We start from the raw sequence: 19,678 nt of genomic DNA on the forward strand, positions 1-19,678 counted from the left end.
AATAAGGTTTTGCTTTTTATTATCTAAATACAGTATTTACAATTAAGATTTAAAACACACCCGATAACTCTCTCAGCTGTAGGATTTGCTGACTTGGGTCTAAGCTTGTATCTCTTCAAATTGTGCGACATACAATTTGGTCTTCTAACATGGCAATTTACATAACAATTACCTCAAATGTTTGTTAGCATGATAGTGCTTACAAATTAAGTTATTCTGTATAATTCGGTGTTAATAGGTATATACTTATAGAACATGCCTATACGAATTCAAGAAAATGTGTTCATTGATAAATTCATAAATAAAAAAAAATAAAAATCTGTATTCTTTTAAGATAGGCCGAAATATCAACATGCACACTCTGCGTATCTGAGTGCTTTCATCTGATTTATTCATTCATTTGCTGTACATGATGGTTTAATAAATAAATGACATGAAATATGAAAGAACGTACATTATTGAATATGTATTATTTTGTATGAATCTTCATGATTGTTCCCAAAACCAGTATATTATATTCAATAGAGGAAGTTTACCCCTTCAGCTTTCAAATTTTGTTCCTCGCTAGAATACAATTGTGTTGTAAGTCATACAAAATGTGTAAACAACAATTTTCTCTGAAAATTGCGTTGAGAAGTTAAAAGTATAATAATCTGCTTTTATGATGCCATCATGACAGGGCGAGCCTTCTTTGCTGCCAACTCAACACCTGAGCTTGCAAATCCTGTTCCTCCCTGCAATATAATCATACATCAGTGTTGTAAGTTATACAATATGTAAACATCATTTTTCTTGATATTTTAATCAGCTCAATTTTATAGTGTTTTATTCAGCCACTGATACCCACAACATTGTCATTTTTTCATTGCTTACTTTATTTTGTATCTCCATTGAGATCCAGCCACTGACACTCAAAGAATTGTCATTTTTCAGTAATTTGCCATGGATTTATATTAAACTTGTAAAAGAGGTAAGGATGATTAATTTTGTGATTAAAAACATATATTACCCTTTTAAGTGTAATAATATCTGATTCTTCTAGTTTTTCTCCACTTTCTGGGTCCAACATGTCTTTCTTGACCAATTTCTCATAGCACTCTTGTGTAACAACTTTACCACTAAAAGAAAATAACATGTTGTTCATTATGTATATATTATATATTTAAGCTCTTAGAGTTTGCGAATTTGTTTTTTCTTTTTCTGTTTGTAAGTAATTAGAGTTTTTTTGATATGGATGAAATAATTCCAAAATAAAAGAAATTCAATTATGCTGTGAGCAAACTTAGGTGATCTTTTAAGCTTGCAGTTTTGCAATATTTGCTGGGTAAATTTATCTAGTATAGCTACGCAGCTAAGTAATTTAATTTAAAAAAACAATACCTTGGTTTTAAAACAACACATGGCACAGAGTTTGACAAAATGTCATGCGTCACTGCACATTTGTAGCGCACTTTCTTGGCAACCAGAGGTTGACTGTCTTTTTCGTCAGCAAGTGTAAAATTTACTGTTATCAAATCCTTCATTTTGATTGGCTTCTGGCTCATTGGACAATACACAGTTTTATCCTACAATAGAAAAAGTTCCAATTTTATTTTTGTAAGGGTATTAGATTTTACTGTCTGCTTACTGAATTACGATGTTATGTCTTGAGGTGGTTTTCTGAATGATTGTAAAATCAAGCGGTACTGGGTATGACCAACTAGCATTCTTGTCACCAACTAGCCATCCAGTCATAGAGGTACTGATGTAGCAGCCTATCTGTACGGCAACTATAAAATGTGATCCGAGACATGACCCACCCTGACTTTTAGTTGATAGACGATTGAAAAATTTGTTATGAAGAGTTGTACTGTACATGGATGTTTAATGAAAGGCCCTACATACTAGCCATATTAACAGTAAAGTTTGTTAGTATAAACAATTTTGAGTTAATAAGATACAAGGAAAAAAAGCAAAGAGACTATGGAGTGGCTATTCCTGAATATACAATACTAAGTTTCGTAGTTGAAATTATAAATTGTAGGCGAGGTCAAAGGTCAAGCGCCTATAGCCTGCCACGTTTTGATATTCAATATTGGAATAAGATAGAATAAGTGGTTGTTTGCTGTTCAGTTTTTAACATTTGAATGCCGCATTGGTGGGAGAGAAAAAGTTGTTTAAAAACATTTTAATACCTAATATTGATGTTTCTCCTTACTTACTGGTTTCTTTAGTTTTGTTGCCGTTGCTTGTGGTGTTTGAGAAGGAATCCAAAAGCTGGGTAGTTGTTTTGATCTATCTGGCTGTACTGTACTAGTGCCTGGAACAGAGTCTACATCATTTTGTAACTTCTGCTTCTTGGCAGATGGTGCTTCAGTAAATGGGTTAATTGGCTTGCTAACAATACTGCTTTCTGTGGTTTAAATTAAGCAGAAACACATGATGATAAAGAATAAATAATATTTCATAAACTTCTTAGTTATCAAAATGTAACTCTTCAATTGATGTACAAGAATAATTAATGGAGTGGAGTTGTGGTTATGGGTACCAATCCAAGGGTCCTGGGTTCAAATCTTGTCAGTGTCAGGATTTTTCTAATGGACATTTATAACTCCACTCCCAAAGACTTGGAATAATACTTTTTTTATGTAGAGCATCTTATGTATATGTTTGTCTTGTGAACGGGATTGCCACCTTTAAGAAGGATAGTGAATGAATTTGCTTATGGTTATCCTGGCAATTTTCCTAAACACTGGTTTATAACAAAAATACAGTACCTTGTTTTACAAATGCTCTCTTTCTTTCTTCGACTTTGGATTCTAAAGTATTTGATTCTTCCTCCTATAAAGTAAAAGTAAAGATTATTAATAAGGTTAAATAATTAATGCTCCTGACTTAAAAGAAGTCCTCAAGATTAAATATAAAAGTTCCTGAGGGGATTTACTTTTTAAGAATTCTGTTTTATATACACTGAACTCCCAACCAGTTATATTAATATGATGCATTGATGACATACTTCTTCCTTTTTCTTCTGTTTTTCGTATTCTTTCATTTTCTTTTGAAACTCCTGTTTCTTTTGTAGAATATATTCCAATATTGCTTCTTTATCATACAAATACCCACCTGCTCTGTATAAAAAAAATTTCAAGTCAGTTAGTACATGAAGCTATAAAATTAGACGCCATGGTTAGTAATTTACATAAATTGGCAACAAATTCAAATTTAGCAATATTTTTAATTATTTTTAACAACATGATACTGATGATACAACAAACTCAAAATTTTGTTAAAATAGGACTTACGTTACCACAGGATTTGCACAGGGTTGAAGGGTCAAGTTACAGCAATCAAAATCTTTGACAGAATCTTTACTCAGCCTGGCATGCTTTGTCCCATAACCAGATGTAGCTTTAAGATAGTAATATCGTAAATTAATAACATATTAATATAATAAATTTTAAATACTATTGTAGGCATAAATTTATTAAATTTAATCAATCAATATTTTTGAAAATTCACAAGATAAAATACTAAATAAGTAATATGTTTTGGATCCAACGTTTTAATAGTTCAGCTAGGTATACTGTAAGTTTGGTTTCAGAGGCCGTACTCTTTAGTATAACTATTTTTTGGCTAGGCCCCTAACATGCTTAGTCACGACAAAACGGGGCGCGGGCAGAAACATTCTAAACCTGCCTTGGAAAAGACAAGATCGGCAAGCCTAAAAAAGATTCTAATTTGTATGCGTTTAACTGAATTGTACAGAATTTTGAGTAATTAAAGTTTACAAAAGATTAAGTACGTCATACCTGCATCTTTTTGACGTTCGTGATAAGTATATACAGAACCAGCAGTGGCATTTCTTTGATGTCTTGTCATTTTTCTAAGCTTTTCTTTCCCGAACGGCGACGACAACAAATGGATCCGAATTACCGAAATAGGCCTATAAGCCGTATGCGGGCGCCGTTTACTGTTAGTCACTGTCAAAAAATTCTTTTAATATCTAATAGTATATACCAAATTAAAATATTAAAATAACTTCTTTGTATTATAAATATTTATAAATGTGTTGAATTATTATCATTGACTATTTCATTTTTTTTAAACTAGAAAAAAGTGCAACGTACTTTCGATTGTCTATAAATGTATTATTCAATTTCAATATGGCGGCGCCCATGACAAGTACCACACAGTACAAGAAAGCGAAAATTCTTCTCTAAAAAAGTACTGTACAGTCAGAATAATGCTTATTTGGTTGATTATAGTATGATAATCTAAAGCACTACATTTTCTGCATACAATAAACAATAATGGCGTTTTCAGGTGTCGGTGGAAATGTTGTAAAACACATTCTTCCAACGTTTTCTGAAGCTGTCGACCTGTTGAAGGACAAGTATTCGAGTCTTATAAGGAAAACTTCAATACGACATATTACTTTACCACCAAAGTATCTTGGACGACTAAAAGCTGGTGTTAATGACATCATTAATGCTGATTTAGGGCTGTATTCTGACAGGTATATTATACTAATAATACAGTAATACAATACAATCCAAGGCGCTACTGCAGTTTCGCACCACACTGTTATATCTTCGACTTCTCGCTTAATTTTTTTCTCACACCCACATCATACAGTTTTAGGCCATTCTGTAACATGTTCCCATGATTTAGCCACCGTTATATTACCTTTATCACAATAAAAAATGCCTTTCAAAACCGCTCTTTTTCCGCAAATACTTTGATCGAACTGTGGCCATTTTAGAATCAGAAAATTGCCAGAGCAGAAATCAATGTATGTTTTATTTTCTGTTTTTATTTTTAAACTGCAAAGAGTGGTTTTTATAACGAACCAGCTGTACATATCAAAACGGCAACGATATGAGTCCGTACATAAAACATTGATAGGACCTTTTAATATGAATAATAATACTAATAATGAAATATTAATTTAACCTCTATTTCGCCAGCTGAAAAAATTCTTGCCTTTCAAAACCAAATAGGCCTATATATGTGTAATTGGATTTTATAACACTGCCTTCTATAGTTTCTACATTTTTGGGGGAAAATGAAGCATACATTCTGGCAATTAAGTGATAAATATAATAAGATGGCGAACATTTCGCAGTGTGTTGACAGCGAGTTCAGTATGGTTTAAAATGTTTGAAAAGTATTGTTATTTTAAAAAAATTACTTCGTAAGTGGTCGAATCGTATAAACATGTTGCATAATATTATGTTGTGAGTGTGAAAAAGGAAAGTTTTGGTGAGAAATCAAAGATATAACGGTGTGGTGCGAAACTGCAGTAGCGCCCAATCGGCGCTATCCACAATATCTATATTATTTGGTCATATATAACTAGTAATAATACTAATAATATATGTTTTATTAAATATTTAGACTTGGTGGCGTAATGATAGCCTTTAGCAATTTGAGAATGTGTAAACCCACAGGTACAATTGTGGACGACCAAGCGTTTATCCACTTTGATGTTCAGCTTGATGAGATTATATTCAAGCCTGCTATTGGAAGTTGGTTGAAGGTAAAGAATGGCTTCAAATTACACTCAATTATCTAATAATATCTATATAATATAATATCTAGATAATTTTACTTGTTTGAACGATGGGAATTTCAATGGATGGTTAACGCAAGCCTCATTTTTTGTTTATTATTAAATGTTGAATTAATTTGCTTATTTGTTTTATAGTATTTTCATTTTCATCTGGTGGTTTCTTTATTCAAGGGTATCGTGAACAAGAAAGGAGAGAATTACATTGGATGTTTAGTACACAGGTGTTTTAATGCGTCCATTCCAAAACCAAAACATCAAGTAAACGGCTGGATAGGCTTTGACCTAGAACTAGGAGAAGAATTTTTGTTCTGCGTCACACGGCTCGAGTCTGCTCATGATGTTTTATCAATAGCAGGGATGTTCAATGACAGGTATTAATTCTAATTTAGTTAATATACTGTATTATACATGTTTTGCTTTCACAGTAATGAACCCATTTAAACAGGCATCACTTTCATTTCAAAGATGTCAACCCAGTTCTGATTAAAATGCTTACATACAATATATTTGTTATCTATTCATATACAAAGTAAATACAGAATCGATGGATGAGAGCTGGATGGCTCTGTAAGGTAGTGATGAGGCTATGGCCACAGGGATTGTTGAGAGAGATAACTAAAGGCAATGTACAAATCAATTTATGGGACTCTATCAATTGTGAGCTATGCTATGCAGAACAATTGTCACTATTGTAGTGTATGTTACACAGTGCTCCTGTTTACTTCGCAGTGACCCACTCAATGCTCGCATATTTACAGCAAAGGGTTTGAGGAGGAGTTTAAAATCTGTGGATATCTGCTCAAAACATCCCAGTTAAATACGCCTAATGTATTACCTTTCTTTAAATCTATCTTATTATTGTTACGTTTCAGTGAACAAAATTATGATTTAGCTGATGGAGCTTTACCAAATGAACATGGAAGTAAAGTTAAACGAAAAAGTAACTTAAAAAAAGTGAACAGTTTACCAAATTATGATGAAGCAGAAACATTATCTAACATAAAAATTGAAAATGATTCAGACAATGAACAGGAAACTGAAGACATTAAAGATGAAAGTAAACTATTACATAAACACAAAAGTAAAAAAGCCAAAAAAAGGCAGCACGATTCTGGAGAAAGTAAAACATCGATTTGCAGTCCGTCAAGTGAGAAACACAAAATTAAAAAATCAAACAAAAGGCAGCATGATTCTGAAGAAAGTGAAACATCGATGTGCAGTCCGTCAAGTGAGAAACACAAAATTAAAAAATCAAAGAAAAGGCAGCATGATTCTGAAGAAATGTGCAGTCCACCAGAGAAACTAATCAAGCAAGAAGTTGAAGAACATCCTGATGTGAAACAAAAGAAACATAAAAAGCACAAAAAACATAAAAAGAAATTGGAATAATGTTGTTATATCAGCCATCAACGTTTTATCGATTTTTACTAGAGAAACCAAGACAAATTATTTTCGGGATCATGTACAGAAATTTATTTAGATATAAAACCTTAATCATTTAATACTAAATTTTGTAGAGAGAGGTTTGTAACGTAACAAGCCAGCCACGATTTGAATTTCAGTTAATATTTACTAATTTTAAATCTTTTATGCACAATAGTATTCTTGAATAGAAACAAAAATAAAAATGAACTATAAATAAAAATGAGTTTAAAATGTTCTGATTATGCTGACCCAAGTTAATAAAAAGGCTACATTCATAAACCAATAAAACTGAACTATGTTATCGACTTTATTTTCAAATCACCAAAACATAAAAAGGAATTATCACAAATAATTAAGAACAATTATTACATTATCGAGCATTACTTTAAATTTTATTCAGTGCAAAAAACATGAAAACCAAAAAAAGTATAAAAATCTATGTTGCTTGTGCGTAAAGTACTTAGACTTGAATATAAGACCACCCTTGAATAAGGTTCGCATGGGCTTATAGGGGCATCACTTCTGTAGAAGCTACCTCAAAACTTACCTTTCAACAAAATAGAATTCCATCACCTCTTAAAGCTAAAACTCGTGGTAAATAAACAAGGCCAAGAGCCATAAGTCGCGTGCTAAAACGCATAGTGATACCGGACAGACAGACCGACCGACCGACATAGTGAACTATACGAGTCGCGTCCATGCAACTAAAAAAGTTATGTCTAAACAAAACCAAATTCTGAATAAAATAATATGTTTCTCACTCTAAAGTAGTTCCTTAAAAAACTAAATTCTTAACAAAGGGTTAGGCCATTTACAATACTTTCAAGCTCTTTGAAAAGAACCCTCGAACCCCCTCTGGCTAAGGGCTTGGACCTATGTGGCGACTCAATAAATTCGCTGGTTCATTTCTGGAAGTAAACATAATCACAAGAATTTACAATACAATAACTTATAACTAAATTTAGTAAAGCATTGGTATCTTGGGGTATTAAATGAAGATGATGTAGCACAAGTACATGTTTAGTTAAATCCTGGTTTTCTTGTTTTTCCTCAACCACACATGTTCGTCTCTCTCCTCCACCTGTAGGTAGCACTACTGCTTAATCTCATATCGCACACCACACCTATCTTTATTGAACAAGACATTCCACCATTTTGTGAAATATAATCTTTTGCCATAGCATACATAGTTCATTAGTGGATTGTTCAGCAGAGTGGAAATATGCATTCTGTCTCTTTTTGGCATTATCCTTATTTTAAAGTGGAAATGTCCAGATAATTTCTTTCAGTTTTAAAAGATGACAATTTTCTTTCTTACCAGCAATGCATTGTGAACCTTCTCTGAGCACCTTCTGTCTTCGTAATCAGTGTGTAGACATCTCAGCTAATAACTTTAATACTTCCAACTTTACATTTGTACCTTCTGGTCCCGTCAGCTCACTGAGGAACGGGACGACATGGTTTGAAATTTGTTCTATAAACTTTTTCTAGAAAAAAAAAAGAAAACTATAGTTTTAGAAAAGAATTCTTTAGAATAAATATATAATCGTAATGGAATTAAGATATGCAGCAAAAGATAGAATTCTTTGGAAAAATTTATATAGATAGTGAAAACATGTAAGGTGACTGAATTGGACCCTTCATCATTATTTTGATTTGTGGAAGTGAATTTTTATTGCTTTTTTTTTTATTGTTCTGATTTTTGAAAGAAGATCTTATTTTGTTATTGATTCCAAACTTAGTAATAAATAGAAATATATAATCTATGACTGTACATTTACTGCATAAAAAATAAACAATTTTACAGTAGGCCTAACCCTTGTTTGCTAGAATTAAAGAAATACCTGTCCATGTTGTACATTGTGCGATTGGTTAGCTAAAGAACATAGCAAAGAGCTTATTTAAACAAGACAGCGATCTTTAGTTGCAATAGTGCATTATAATATGACTTACTTTTAGCTATTGCATTCCATTATTATATACCAAATTTTAAGAAATCAATTTAATAATGTTAACATTTTACCTTGTTCTACAGTTTTCTATTTATTAATATTTGTTTAGACTTTAAGGGTGAGCACCTACGGTTAGTGTCTATTTACACAAATAATTAGTATGATACATATGATAGTAATTTAAATTATGCTTCTGTTTTTTTAATTCCTCTGTTCTCTACAGTATATGTAGTTAAGTTTAGTTAAAAACTTAAAATTGTGTTCAATATTATACATACAAAAATAATAAACAAAATCACGTAGCCTGCTTTGTAAGAAAAATACATCGCTGTACAAATGATATAACAATTATAATAAATCAGAGTATATGAATTGCAAGATATTATTTATCATAATAATATTTGTTTAGAGCAGGCATTGATCATTGCTTTACATGGTAAAGTGAACAATTATAATCACATTCAAGTTTGAAAATCCGTAACAACAAACTATGGTGTGCTTCTATTGCGATAGGTTGAGTGTTTTGCATCCCTGATTTTGAAATAATCACACCTACAGTAGTTTAAGAAGACTGCTCTGGTCATATTTGATATTTCAACGCAGAATTTTTTTTTATTCTCCAGTTTTGTTTCTGAAATCTAATCTAAAATATTGTGTGGATGGATTATATTCAGTTAGTAAGTAATTGTTATTTAAAATTCTAAAGTAATACATTTATAGTGCCAATTGGAAACTGAGTGTCGGACTAACATTTCAGTTCATTTCATTATTTATTTGGTCTATTTGAGTATTATACATAAAAAAAATGAAATTGGGAGAGACCAGGGTCAACATAAGTGAACGTAATCACTGTAGCTGAGCTGGTGAGAACCTGCATACAGGAATACTGTATAGAGTTCGAATTATTATTTTTATTAAATAAAATAATTACAAATTATTATTGCAGGATGGCTAGCAAGGAATTAAGTTTACTTGGAGATATAAATGTTAAACTAGAATGTTGTATATGTAATGGAAGATTAGAAGACCCAAAATCACTTAGCTGTCATCACAGTTTCTGTCTGAAGTGTTTGGAGAAATGGGTTCAAACCAATCATGGCAAGCTAACATGCCCTATTTGTCGCAAAGAGTATCCCATTCCAGTAGGAGGGCTTGAAAAACTTGCACCAAATACCTTTCTTAACAACCTCTTGGAAACCATAAAACAACATGAAGAGAAAGATGAAGCTAAAAGCACTGCCTCATTGTGCGTCACTCATGCTAAACCATTAGAAATGTATTGTACAAAATGTAAAGTACCAATATGCATAGAATGCACTGCAATGGAACATGCTGCAGGAGATGGAAAACATGAACTAATTAACATTGTTACAGCATTTAATACGTTTAAGGAAACATCAGAAGACTTAAAGAAAGCTGCCAATGAATCCATAAAAAAAATAGAAAATGTACTTAAAGTAGTCAGAAAGAATGCTAAAGAACTAGAAGAAAGTAAAGATGCAAGTCTCACAGATATTGATAACCAAGTTCAAGAAATGGTTCAATTAGTAATCAAGAAAAAAGGAGAAGAAAAGAAGAAAGAAGTTGAAGCAAATTATATGGAGGAAAAGGAAGTTAATGACGTACAAATGACAAAATTAACAAAAATCATCTCTGAATTAAACACCAGTGTGAGTTTCTTAAATCAGTTACTAATGAGTGAGCCAGCAATTGCTATGAAATCAAGTGAGAGTGTATTAAATACATTGATGGATGAAATTAATAAATCTCAAGAAATCAAACAAAATGACAGCAAACAAATTAACTTTATCAAAAACAAACAGCAAATTGATTTATTGAAAGAAAATGACATTGGAAATGTTGTATTCAAACCACTTCCTATTAAAGTAGAGGGTGAGCCTTGGGGAGTAGCAAAGTGTGATAATGATTGCTTACTGGTTTCATTTCTCTCAAATGAAATTCACAAGTACAACCAATCAGGAGAATGTATAAGCAAGATTACACTACCAGAAGGTGTGACGGTTAGCAGAATGTACAAAATGAAGAATGGCAAAATAGCATTCAGTGATGGAAGAAATAAATGCATTCAAGTATGTGATATGAATGGTCATGTGATTAAATCCATTGGTAAGGGTGTATTGACGTATCCACTTGGTATTCACATAGATGAGGCAACAAATGTTATATATGTAGCAGACGGGATAATTGAATATGTGTTCACATTTAACATTAACAGTGGGAAGAAGTTGAAGACGATTGGTTCACAAAAGAAAGGATCGTACTCTGATGTTGCACTTACAAAAAGTGGTAAAGTACTTGTAGTTGATAGAGGGCAGCATCAAGTATTATTGTATGATGACAAGGACAAGTCCCTGAAAGTACTCATCAATGGAGGAGTTGAAGATGGTGAGGTGTGGTACCCATATGGAGTTGTAGTTGATGAGGATGACAACATCATCATAGCAAGTGAACACAAACTACAACTATTTAGTAGTGATGGACATTTTATCAAAAGAATTGATAAACAAGAAGATGGAATTAGTTCACCACGTCAGTTATGTATCATTTCTCATAAACCATGTATGGTTGCTGTAGCAAATGAGGGTGACAACACAATCAAAATATTTAATTATTAATGTATAAAATATATCATTACATTAAAGTAACAAAGTTAAATTAAAGATCAATTACATTAACTCCGTCTTAATTACACAAAGCTTAAAATTTAAATACAATCTTCAAATAAATTGGAAAGATTTGTTTAAAAATAAAACTCAAAACAACAAATATTAATTTTAAAAATTTGATATGAGGTAAAACTTGGTATAATGACTATTTTCTAACTTGAATATCATTTGAACTAATGTTATAATTATGTTATAATAAATAAAATGTTTTTGGTATATATTTAGTATTTTTAGAGTAAGCCTAATTTGTTACACTTACAGGCAAAGGCAGTTTTAGTTTTCCTAGTTTTAAATCATTAAATACAACATTATTCTTATTTTATCAAGTAATCATAGATGTCTATGGTAATGGAAGTAGATTGTATCTTAATAAAGTAATCACATACTGTATATAGTAATTGTACTACTAGTAATTTTTTTTATAATAAAAGCATTTTGAAGTTATGTTTTTTGCATACAGGTCTAATTGAATGATTTATTTAACCCTTGTGTTTTTAGAGTAATACCTTTTTCACATCTGCAAAATGTAACAACTTGTAACCAGGTTGGCAGGTCTCGAGTTTAATTGTACTGCGCATGTGTGTTGCTCTGGAATTTAACATAACCAATCACAGTACACTAATAATTAAATAGTGTGCCCATGACAATACTTTCTCCAGAAATTTCTCCGGGTTCGCGTATGGGTGTATGAAAGTGTGTAATAAATCGGGGTATCAAACCTGGTTACAACTTGTAACAATTTACGCAGATGTGAAAAGGGTATAAGACTATATATTTTATTGAATGATCTGTTTAAACTTGTTAGCTGTGTAATTGTTTATCAGAGTCCGATAGTATATATTATATACCGCACCTTTCAATTCACGTCATTTGATTGGATAATCGCCAGTCTATAATTAATGCAAAATCTGTATCGTTTTCTCATCTCATATAAAAAACACAGAAATGATCTTCACAGAAATGTTGTTAACCGCTTCGAAATAAAGCTAAATATAAAGCACAATAAGTATCAAAATTGCATTTTTGTTGTCAAAAGTCAGTAAAAATTGTTCAGGGTGGCCGCTTACGGGAGGTAATTTACCATAAAAAGAATTGAGTAAATAAAGTGGCCACGGCCGCTTACGAGAGGTGGCCGATTACGGGAGGTGGCCGCTTATGGGAGGTACCAAATTCACTTATTAGATAGGAAGAACAAACAGGCTTTTGAAAGTGCTCACAGGAGGTGAAAAAAGAATTGCACTTACTGTTACTGAACAAAATGGCAGAGCCTGTTTTATACAGTGACTGGGTTAACTTATCAACACAATCTGGATCAGATGGCTAAAAACAGAACATTAAGTTTATTATAATTTATAAATAAATAGTTAACCTATATGAACATTTATTTTACACATTATTATATATATATATATATTGAAATATAATTGAACAGTTAAGAACAATTGTTTTTGTTGAGATCTATTAAAAATCATCCAGCTGGCAATAATAAGAACTTTATACGCAGCAGGATGGTAGACAAATGATGGTAGATGAAAGGCTACGGTAATTTATACAAATTAATATTTAAAAAGTGTTGGTCAACTTTATATATATATATACTAAAACATCATATTTTATGTACATGTATATTGATTCTTCTAGATTCATTAAAAAAATAAACATCCTCGTACGCTTTTATGGTTTTAATTAGGTGTTTTTAGTTCGTCCTTTGAACTCCGCTAACCCAAGACTTAGCCTAGGCTAACACAGAATCAGAATCTTTTCAAACACGCCTACCAAGTGTCTAACAAGGTCTGTTGACTATGTCTCGAAACAATTGTCACGCTCTGTTAATTACCATCCCCTTTGTCTACCGTTCTGTTGCGCAAAGTTGGATGCAATAAAACAACTTGTAAATCACCTTGTAATAAAAATGTAATATATTTTATAAAGCTAATATTTGTTTACATACATTGTTGTTACAAAAATAAAATAGTGTCTAAACACCAGTTTCAGTAATAATTACCAAGGATAGGTACTGTATTGCCTATCTGGGTAGAAGGAACTTAAAATAAACTTCACAGACTATGTAGAAGCAACTAATCCCTTCATAGTAGAAGAAATGGAGGCTTGGAACTCTATTTCTACAGGTAAAAAATAAAATCGTTTACCACAAAATCAGCTTTAAGATCTGCTTGTTCAATGTTCACAAGCTTTTGACGACCAAGGAGAGTCTGCATCATTGATAAACTTGATAACAGCTTCATAAAGGCTACAAACTCATCACCAGTAACATCATGTAAAATCTATAAAAAAAAAAACCAATTAGTAAAGACCGAAACATTAACATTTGACAAAACTACATTGCACCCCTAGGAGTTAAAACAGGAACTTACTTCTTTTGATTTTTCAATGATCTGTTCTTCAGCATCTTTTTTTATTATATCTGGTCCCAAAGATTTGACCTTTGAACTCAAGAATTTGATGGCACAGTCACGAACAAGATCTTCTCCCGATTGAATTTGTGCAAATAGTCCTTCTGAAGCACCTGCTCAAAAATAATTAAGAAAAATTACTACATTATCGAGCATTACTTTAAATTTTATTCATTGCAAAAAACATGAAAACCAAAAAAAAACTATGTTGCTTGCGTGTACAGTACTTACGATTATCATACAGACTTGAATATAATCCCACCTCCTGAATAAGGTTTCGCATGGGCTTATAGGGGCATCACTTCTGTAGAAGCTACCTCAAAACTTACCTTTCAACAAAATAGAATTCCATCACCTCTTAAAGCTAAAATGGCAAATAAAAAAAGTTAAGTCTAAACAAAACCAAATTCTGAATAAAATAATATGTTTCTCACTCTAAAGTAGTTCCTTAAAAAACTAAATTCTTAAAAAAGGGTTAGGCAATTTACAATACTTTCAAGCTCTTTGAAAAGAACCCTCGAACCCCCTCTGGCTAAGGGCTTGGCGACTCAATAAACCACATAGACAAAACTTTTGGGAGAGCAATAATTCAACAACAGCCCAACAATTATGCCCAACTCGCTGGTTCATTTCTGGAAGTAAACATAATCACAAGAATTTACAATACAATAACTTATAACTAAATTTAGTAAAGCATTGGTATCTGGGGTATTAAATGAAGATGATGTAGCACAAGTACATGTTTAGTTCAATCCTGGTTTTCTTGTTTTTCCTCAACCACACATGTTCGTCTCTCTCCTCCACCTGTAGGTAGCACTACTGCTTAATCTCATATCGCACACCACACCTATTGAACAAGACATTCCACCATTTTTGTGAAATAGAATCTTTTGCCATAGAATAGTTCATTAGTGGATTGTTCAGCAGAGTGGAAATATGCATTCTGTCTATTTTTGGCATTACCCTTATTTTACAAGATATAAGATACAAGATAACTTTATTGTCAAAATTGTTAACAATTTCGAGATATGTTTTGTACCTGAGTAGAATAAATAATACGATGTGATAACTATATAAATAAATACAAATGATACAAGTGACTATCTTTAAAGTGTTAAACTGTTTTAAATGTCCAGATAATTTCTTTCAGTTTTAAAGATGACCATTTTTCTTTTTTACCAGCAATGCATTGTGAACCTTCTCTAAGCACCCTCTGTCTTCGTAATCTCCACAGTGTGTAGACATCTCAGCTAATAACTTTAATACTTCCAACTTTACATTTGTACCTTCTGGTCCCGCCAGCTCACTGAGGAATGGGACGACATGGTTGGAAATGTGTTCTATAAACTTTGTTGAATGCACATTTTTCTAGAAAAAAAGAAGAAAACTGTAGTCTTTAGAAAAGAATTCTTTAGAATAAATCTATAATCGTAATGGAATTAAGATATGCAGCAAAAGATAAAATTCTATGGAAAAGTTTAAGATAGTGAAAACATATGTAAGGTGACTGAATTGGACCCTTCATCATTATTTTGATTTGTGGAAATGAATTTTTATTGCTTTTTTTTTTATTGTGATTTTTGAAAGAAAATCTTATTTTGTTATTGAGTACAAACTTAGTAATAAATAAAAATATATAATCTATGACTGTACATTTACTGCATAAAAAATAAACAATTTTACAGTAGACCTAACCCTTGTTTGCTAGAATTAAAGAAATACCTGTCCATGTTGTACATTGTGCGATTGGTTAGCTAAAGAACATAGCGAAGAGCTTATTTAAACAAGACAGTGAACTTTAGTTGCAATAGTGCATTATAATATGACTTACTTTTAGCTATTGCAGTCCAATAAATTATTATATACCACATTTTAAAGTTAACAATTTTAAGACATCAATTTAATAATGTTAACATTTTACCTTGTTCTACAGTTTTCTATTTATTAATATTTTTTTATACTTTAAGGGTGAGCACCTACGGTTAGTGTCTATTTACACAAATAATTAGTATGATACATATATACTGTAGGAATTTAAATTATGCTTCTGTTTTTTAAATTCCTCTGTTCTCTACAGTATATGTAGTTAAGTTTAGTTAAAAACTTTAAATTGTGTTCAATATTATACATACAAAAATAATAAACAAAATCACGTATCCTGCTTTGTAAGAAAAATACAACGCTGTACAAATGATATAACAATTATAATAAATCAGAGTATAGGAATTGCAAGATATTATTTATCATAATAATATTTGTTTAGAGCAGGCATTGATCATTGCTTTACATGGTAAAGTGAACAATTATAATCACATTCAAGTTTGAAAATCCGTAACAACAAACTATGGTGTGCTTCTATTGCGATAGATTAGTTTGGTTGAGTGTTTTGCATCCCCTGATTTTGAAATAATCACACCTACAGTAGTTTAAGAAGACTGCTCTGGTCATATTTGATATTTCAACGCAGAATTTTTTTTTATTCTCCAGTTTTGTTTCTGAAATCTAATCTAAAATATTGTGTGGATGGATTATATTCAGTTAGTAAGTAATTGTTATTTAAAATTCTAAAGTAATACATTTTATTGTGCCAATTGGAAACTGAGTGTCGGACTAACATTTCAGTTCATTTCATTATTTATTTGGTCTATTTGAGTATTATACATAAAAAAAATGAAATTGGGAGAGACCAGGGTCAACATAAGTGAACGTAATCACTGTGCTGAGCTGGTGAGAACCTGCATGGTGAGAACAGGAATACTGTATAGAGTTCGAATTATTATTTTTATTAAATAAAATAATTACAAATTATTATTGCAGAATGGCTAGCAAGGAATTAAGTTTACTTGGAGATATAAATGTTAAACTAGAATGTTCTATCTGTAATGGAAGGCTAGAAGACCCAAAATCACTTAGCTGTCATCACAGTTTCTGTCTGAAGTGTTTGGAGAAATGGGTTCAAACCAATCATGGCAAGCTAACATGCCCTATTTGTCGCAAAGAGTATCCCATTCCAGTAGGAGGGCTTGAAAAGCTTGCCCCAAATACAATTCTAAACAACCTCTTGGAAACCATAAAACAACATGAAAAGAAAGATGAGGCTAAAGGCACTACCTTGCTGTGTGCCTCTCATGATCAACCATTGAAAATGTATTGCACAAAATGTAAAGTACCAATATGCGTAGAATGCACTGCAATGGAACATACTGCAGGCGATGGAAAACATGAACTGATTAACATTGTAACAGCATTTAATACGTTTAAGGAAACCTCAGAAGACATGAAGAAAGCTGCCAATGAATCCATAAGAAAAACAGAAAATGTACTTAAAGTAGTCACAAAGAATGCTAAAGAACTAGAAGAAAGTAAAGAGGCAAGTCTCACAGATATTGATAACCAAGTTCAAGAAATGGTACAAGTAATCCAGAAAAAAGGAGATGAAATGAGAAAAAAAGTTGAAGCAAATTATATGGAGGAAAAGGAAGGTAATGACATACTGTTACTGTTATATATATAATTGCATACATCTATCAGTGTAGTAGAAGTTGAATGTAACGACCTAAAACCAGATTGATTTTTACATAATAAATTAAACTCATTTATATGATTCATAACTTGATTATGGATGCATCTTTCAAAAACTTTCATAACAATAGGTATAACAGATATTGGACGGTAGTTGTTAAGTTCATGTTTACATCCTCCTTTATAAAGCGGAGTAACCTTAGCACATTTCCATTCACTTGGAATAACACCAGATCTTAATGACCAGTTAAACAAAAAGGCAAGACTTTGAGAAATTTGTGAAGATGCAATTTTAAGTAACCTAGCGGAAATCCCATCAATTCCAGTAGCTTTTCCAATTTCTAACTTTTCCAACAAAGCTTCAATTTCATTTCCATTAATATCTTTAAAGTTGAAACGTTGTTGAAATTGTGATAACGATTCAACGGTAATATCGTTTTGGTTGTCATTAAAATGGGATGCAAATTCATTAGAAATTGAACAAAAATATTTATTAAAATGATTAGCAATATCAGTTGGATTGTTTATTTCATTACCGTCTACATTGAGAGTTGTTTTAGTTTGTTTCTTTTTATTGGGTAAAAAGTCTTTCATGGTTTTCCATAATGTTTTAGTGTCATTAACATTATCCTTTAATTTATTATTTATATAGTCGCGTTTTAGTGATTTAGACAAATTATTTAATTTATTTCTTGCCTTTTTGTAAGAATTCCAATCATCTATGTTCTTAGTTTTTTCGGCTTTTTGTTTTAAATAATCACGATCACGAGAAAGGGAAACAAATTCGTCTGTAAGCCATGGAATATCAGTTCCCTTCCTCCTGACCGTCACCATAGGAGCATGAATATCACAAATATCAGTAAAAATGTGTTTCCAAATGTCCCAAGCCTCGTCAGCATCCTCGGACGCCTCACAAATACTCCACGGAGCAGATGCAAGATCAGAAATAAACAAATCTTCGTTAAATTTCCGGAAGGTTCTCGTATGTAAAATACGCAGGGGCAATTTTATTTTAATTTTTTTACGTATTGCATATATCAATGAGTGATCGCTAATTCCAATTGGTACAACTCCAGTTTTGCTTATAAAGTCATCCCTATTTGAAAAAATTAAATCAATACAACTACTACTGTTTTCCGTTACGCGCGTTGGAGTTTTAATATACTGGTTTAATTGGAAAATTTGGTGGAGGGTTTTAATGTTCCGAGAATGCTGTTTATCAAATATATTCCAATTTAAGTCACCAACAACAATAATCTCTCTTATACTATCTAGTATAAAAGATATTTGATCATGCATTATATTAACAAATCCAGTACACGAATTTGGTGGTCTATAAACATTACCTATAACGAACGGTTTAGTGTTAACCGGCTTAATTTTTATCCATACCGATTCAATTGTATTTTCACCAAAGTCAATGACATCAAAATCAACATTTTCGTTTACATAGATAGCCACCCCACCTCCGTGTCTATTTCTGTCTGTTCTAACTAATAGGTATCCTGGGATTGCAAGTTCACTATTATGTATATTTTGATCTAGCCAGGTTTCACTAATTCCTAAAACATGGAAACGGCATTCCGAAAGTAAACTCCGAACATGGTCCACCTTATTATAGAGACTTCTGACATTTAAATGACCAATTTTAAAACCCTTTGTACAATCAATCTCGCATAATTTGCATAGTATGCCAAAAGCAGGATAAACAATAGAGTCGTTACGTAATTCAGCGTCGTCTACGTCGTTGTCTAAAAGGCTTCCCGTACGATGTTCGTTTAACAATTGAATTGGTTTAAATGGTTTATTACATGCGTTACAAATAAAATCTAAAATCATCTTATCTACATAAAATACAATACAGATTTAGGACATTTAAAATTCTTACACATTACCTTTTACATTTAGGTAATTGTTTAAGATCGGAAGTTCTGGATAAAACAACTTTCTCGTTACTGCCAGTGATTATGGTATGTATGCGACCATCTTGTGTCCAAACTGCAGATACCACTGATGCATAGTTTTGCTTTACAGTACGTAGTAAACTTGATCTTTTGCTCGTAAGGTTTTCATGAATGTAGATATGGCTCCCCTTTAATTTTTTCTTTGCTCTATATACTTCATTTC

At 31.8% G+C, this 19,678-nt stretch overlaps 5 protein-coding genes across 5 annotated transcripts in view; 3 read left to right on the top strand and 2 right to left on the bottom strand.

The window, feature by feature from the left end:
- LOC140053976 (uncharacterized) overlaps window positions 1-8,442 on the bottom strand; it is a 28,942-nt gene extending 20,500 nt beyond the window's left edge. Inside the window, exon 1 of the mRNA XM_072098760.1 lies at window positions 8,295-8,442. The gene's annotated coding sequence lies outside the window, so the exon portion shown is untranslated. The remainder of the gene's footprint in view (window positions 1-8,294) is intronic.
- Window positions 3-4,015, bottom strand: LOC140054810 (nitric oxide synthase-interacting protein-like). Its single transcript, XM_072099904.1, has 8 exons — window positions 3,789-4,015; window positions 3,282-3,387; window positions 2,996-3,107; window positions 2,757-2,820; window positions 2,202-2,392; window positions 1,381-1,565; window positions 1,010-1,118; window positions 3-734 (listed from the first exon to the last, which is right to left on the bottom strand). Exons 1-8 carry the CDS (start codon window positions 3,856-3,858, stop codon window positions 660-662), a joined length of 912 nt encoding a protein of 303 aa, XP_071956005.1. The 5' UTR covers window positions 3,859-4,015; the 3' UTR covers window positions 3-659.
- LOC140053978 (DNA-directed RNA polymerase I subunit RPA43-like) lies at window positions 4,152-7,525 on the top strand. Its single transcript, XM_072098763.1, has 4 exons — window positions 4,152-4,495; window positions 5,377-5,518; window positions 5,723-5,922; window positions 6,424-7,525. Exons 1-4 carry the CDS (start codon window positions 4,290-4,292, stop codon window positions 6,938-6,940), a joined length of 1,065 nt encoding a protein of 354 aa, XP_071954864.1. The 5' UTR covers window positions 4,152-4,289; the 3' UTR covers window positions 6,941-7,525.
- Window positions 8,443-10,202: 1,760 nt separating the features above from the next.
- Window positions 10,203-11,564, top strand: LOC140055569 (uncharacterized). Its single transcript, XM_072100905.1, has one exon. The coding sequence runs from the start codon at window positions 10,203-10,205 to the stop codon at window positions 11,562-11,564; it is 1,362 nt and encodes a 453-aa protein (XP_071957006.1).
- A 5,283-nt stretch (window positions 11,565-16,847) lies between these two features.
- LOC140055570 (tripartite motif-containing protein 2-like) lies at window positions 16,848-17,543 on the top strand. The gene has a single exon (XM_072100906.1). The coding sequence runs from the start codon at window positions 16,848-16,850 to the stop codon at window positions 17,541-17,543; it is 696 nt and encodes a 231-aa protein (XP_071957007.1).
- The last annotated feature ends 2,135 nt before the right edge of the window (window positions 17,544-19,678 follow it).

The sequence above is a fragment of the Antedon mediterranea genome, chromosome 7, assembly GCF_964355755.1.
Source record: "Antedon mediterranea chromosome 7, ecAntMedi1.1, whole genome shotgun sequence".
NCBI lineage: Eukaryota > Metazoa > Echinodermata > Crinoidea > Comatulida > Antedonidae > Antedon > Antedon mediterranea.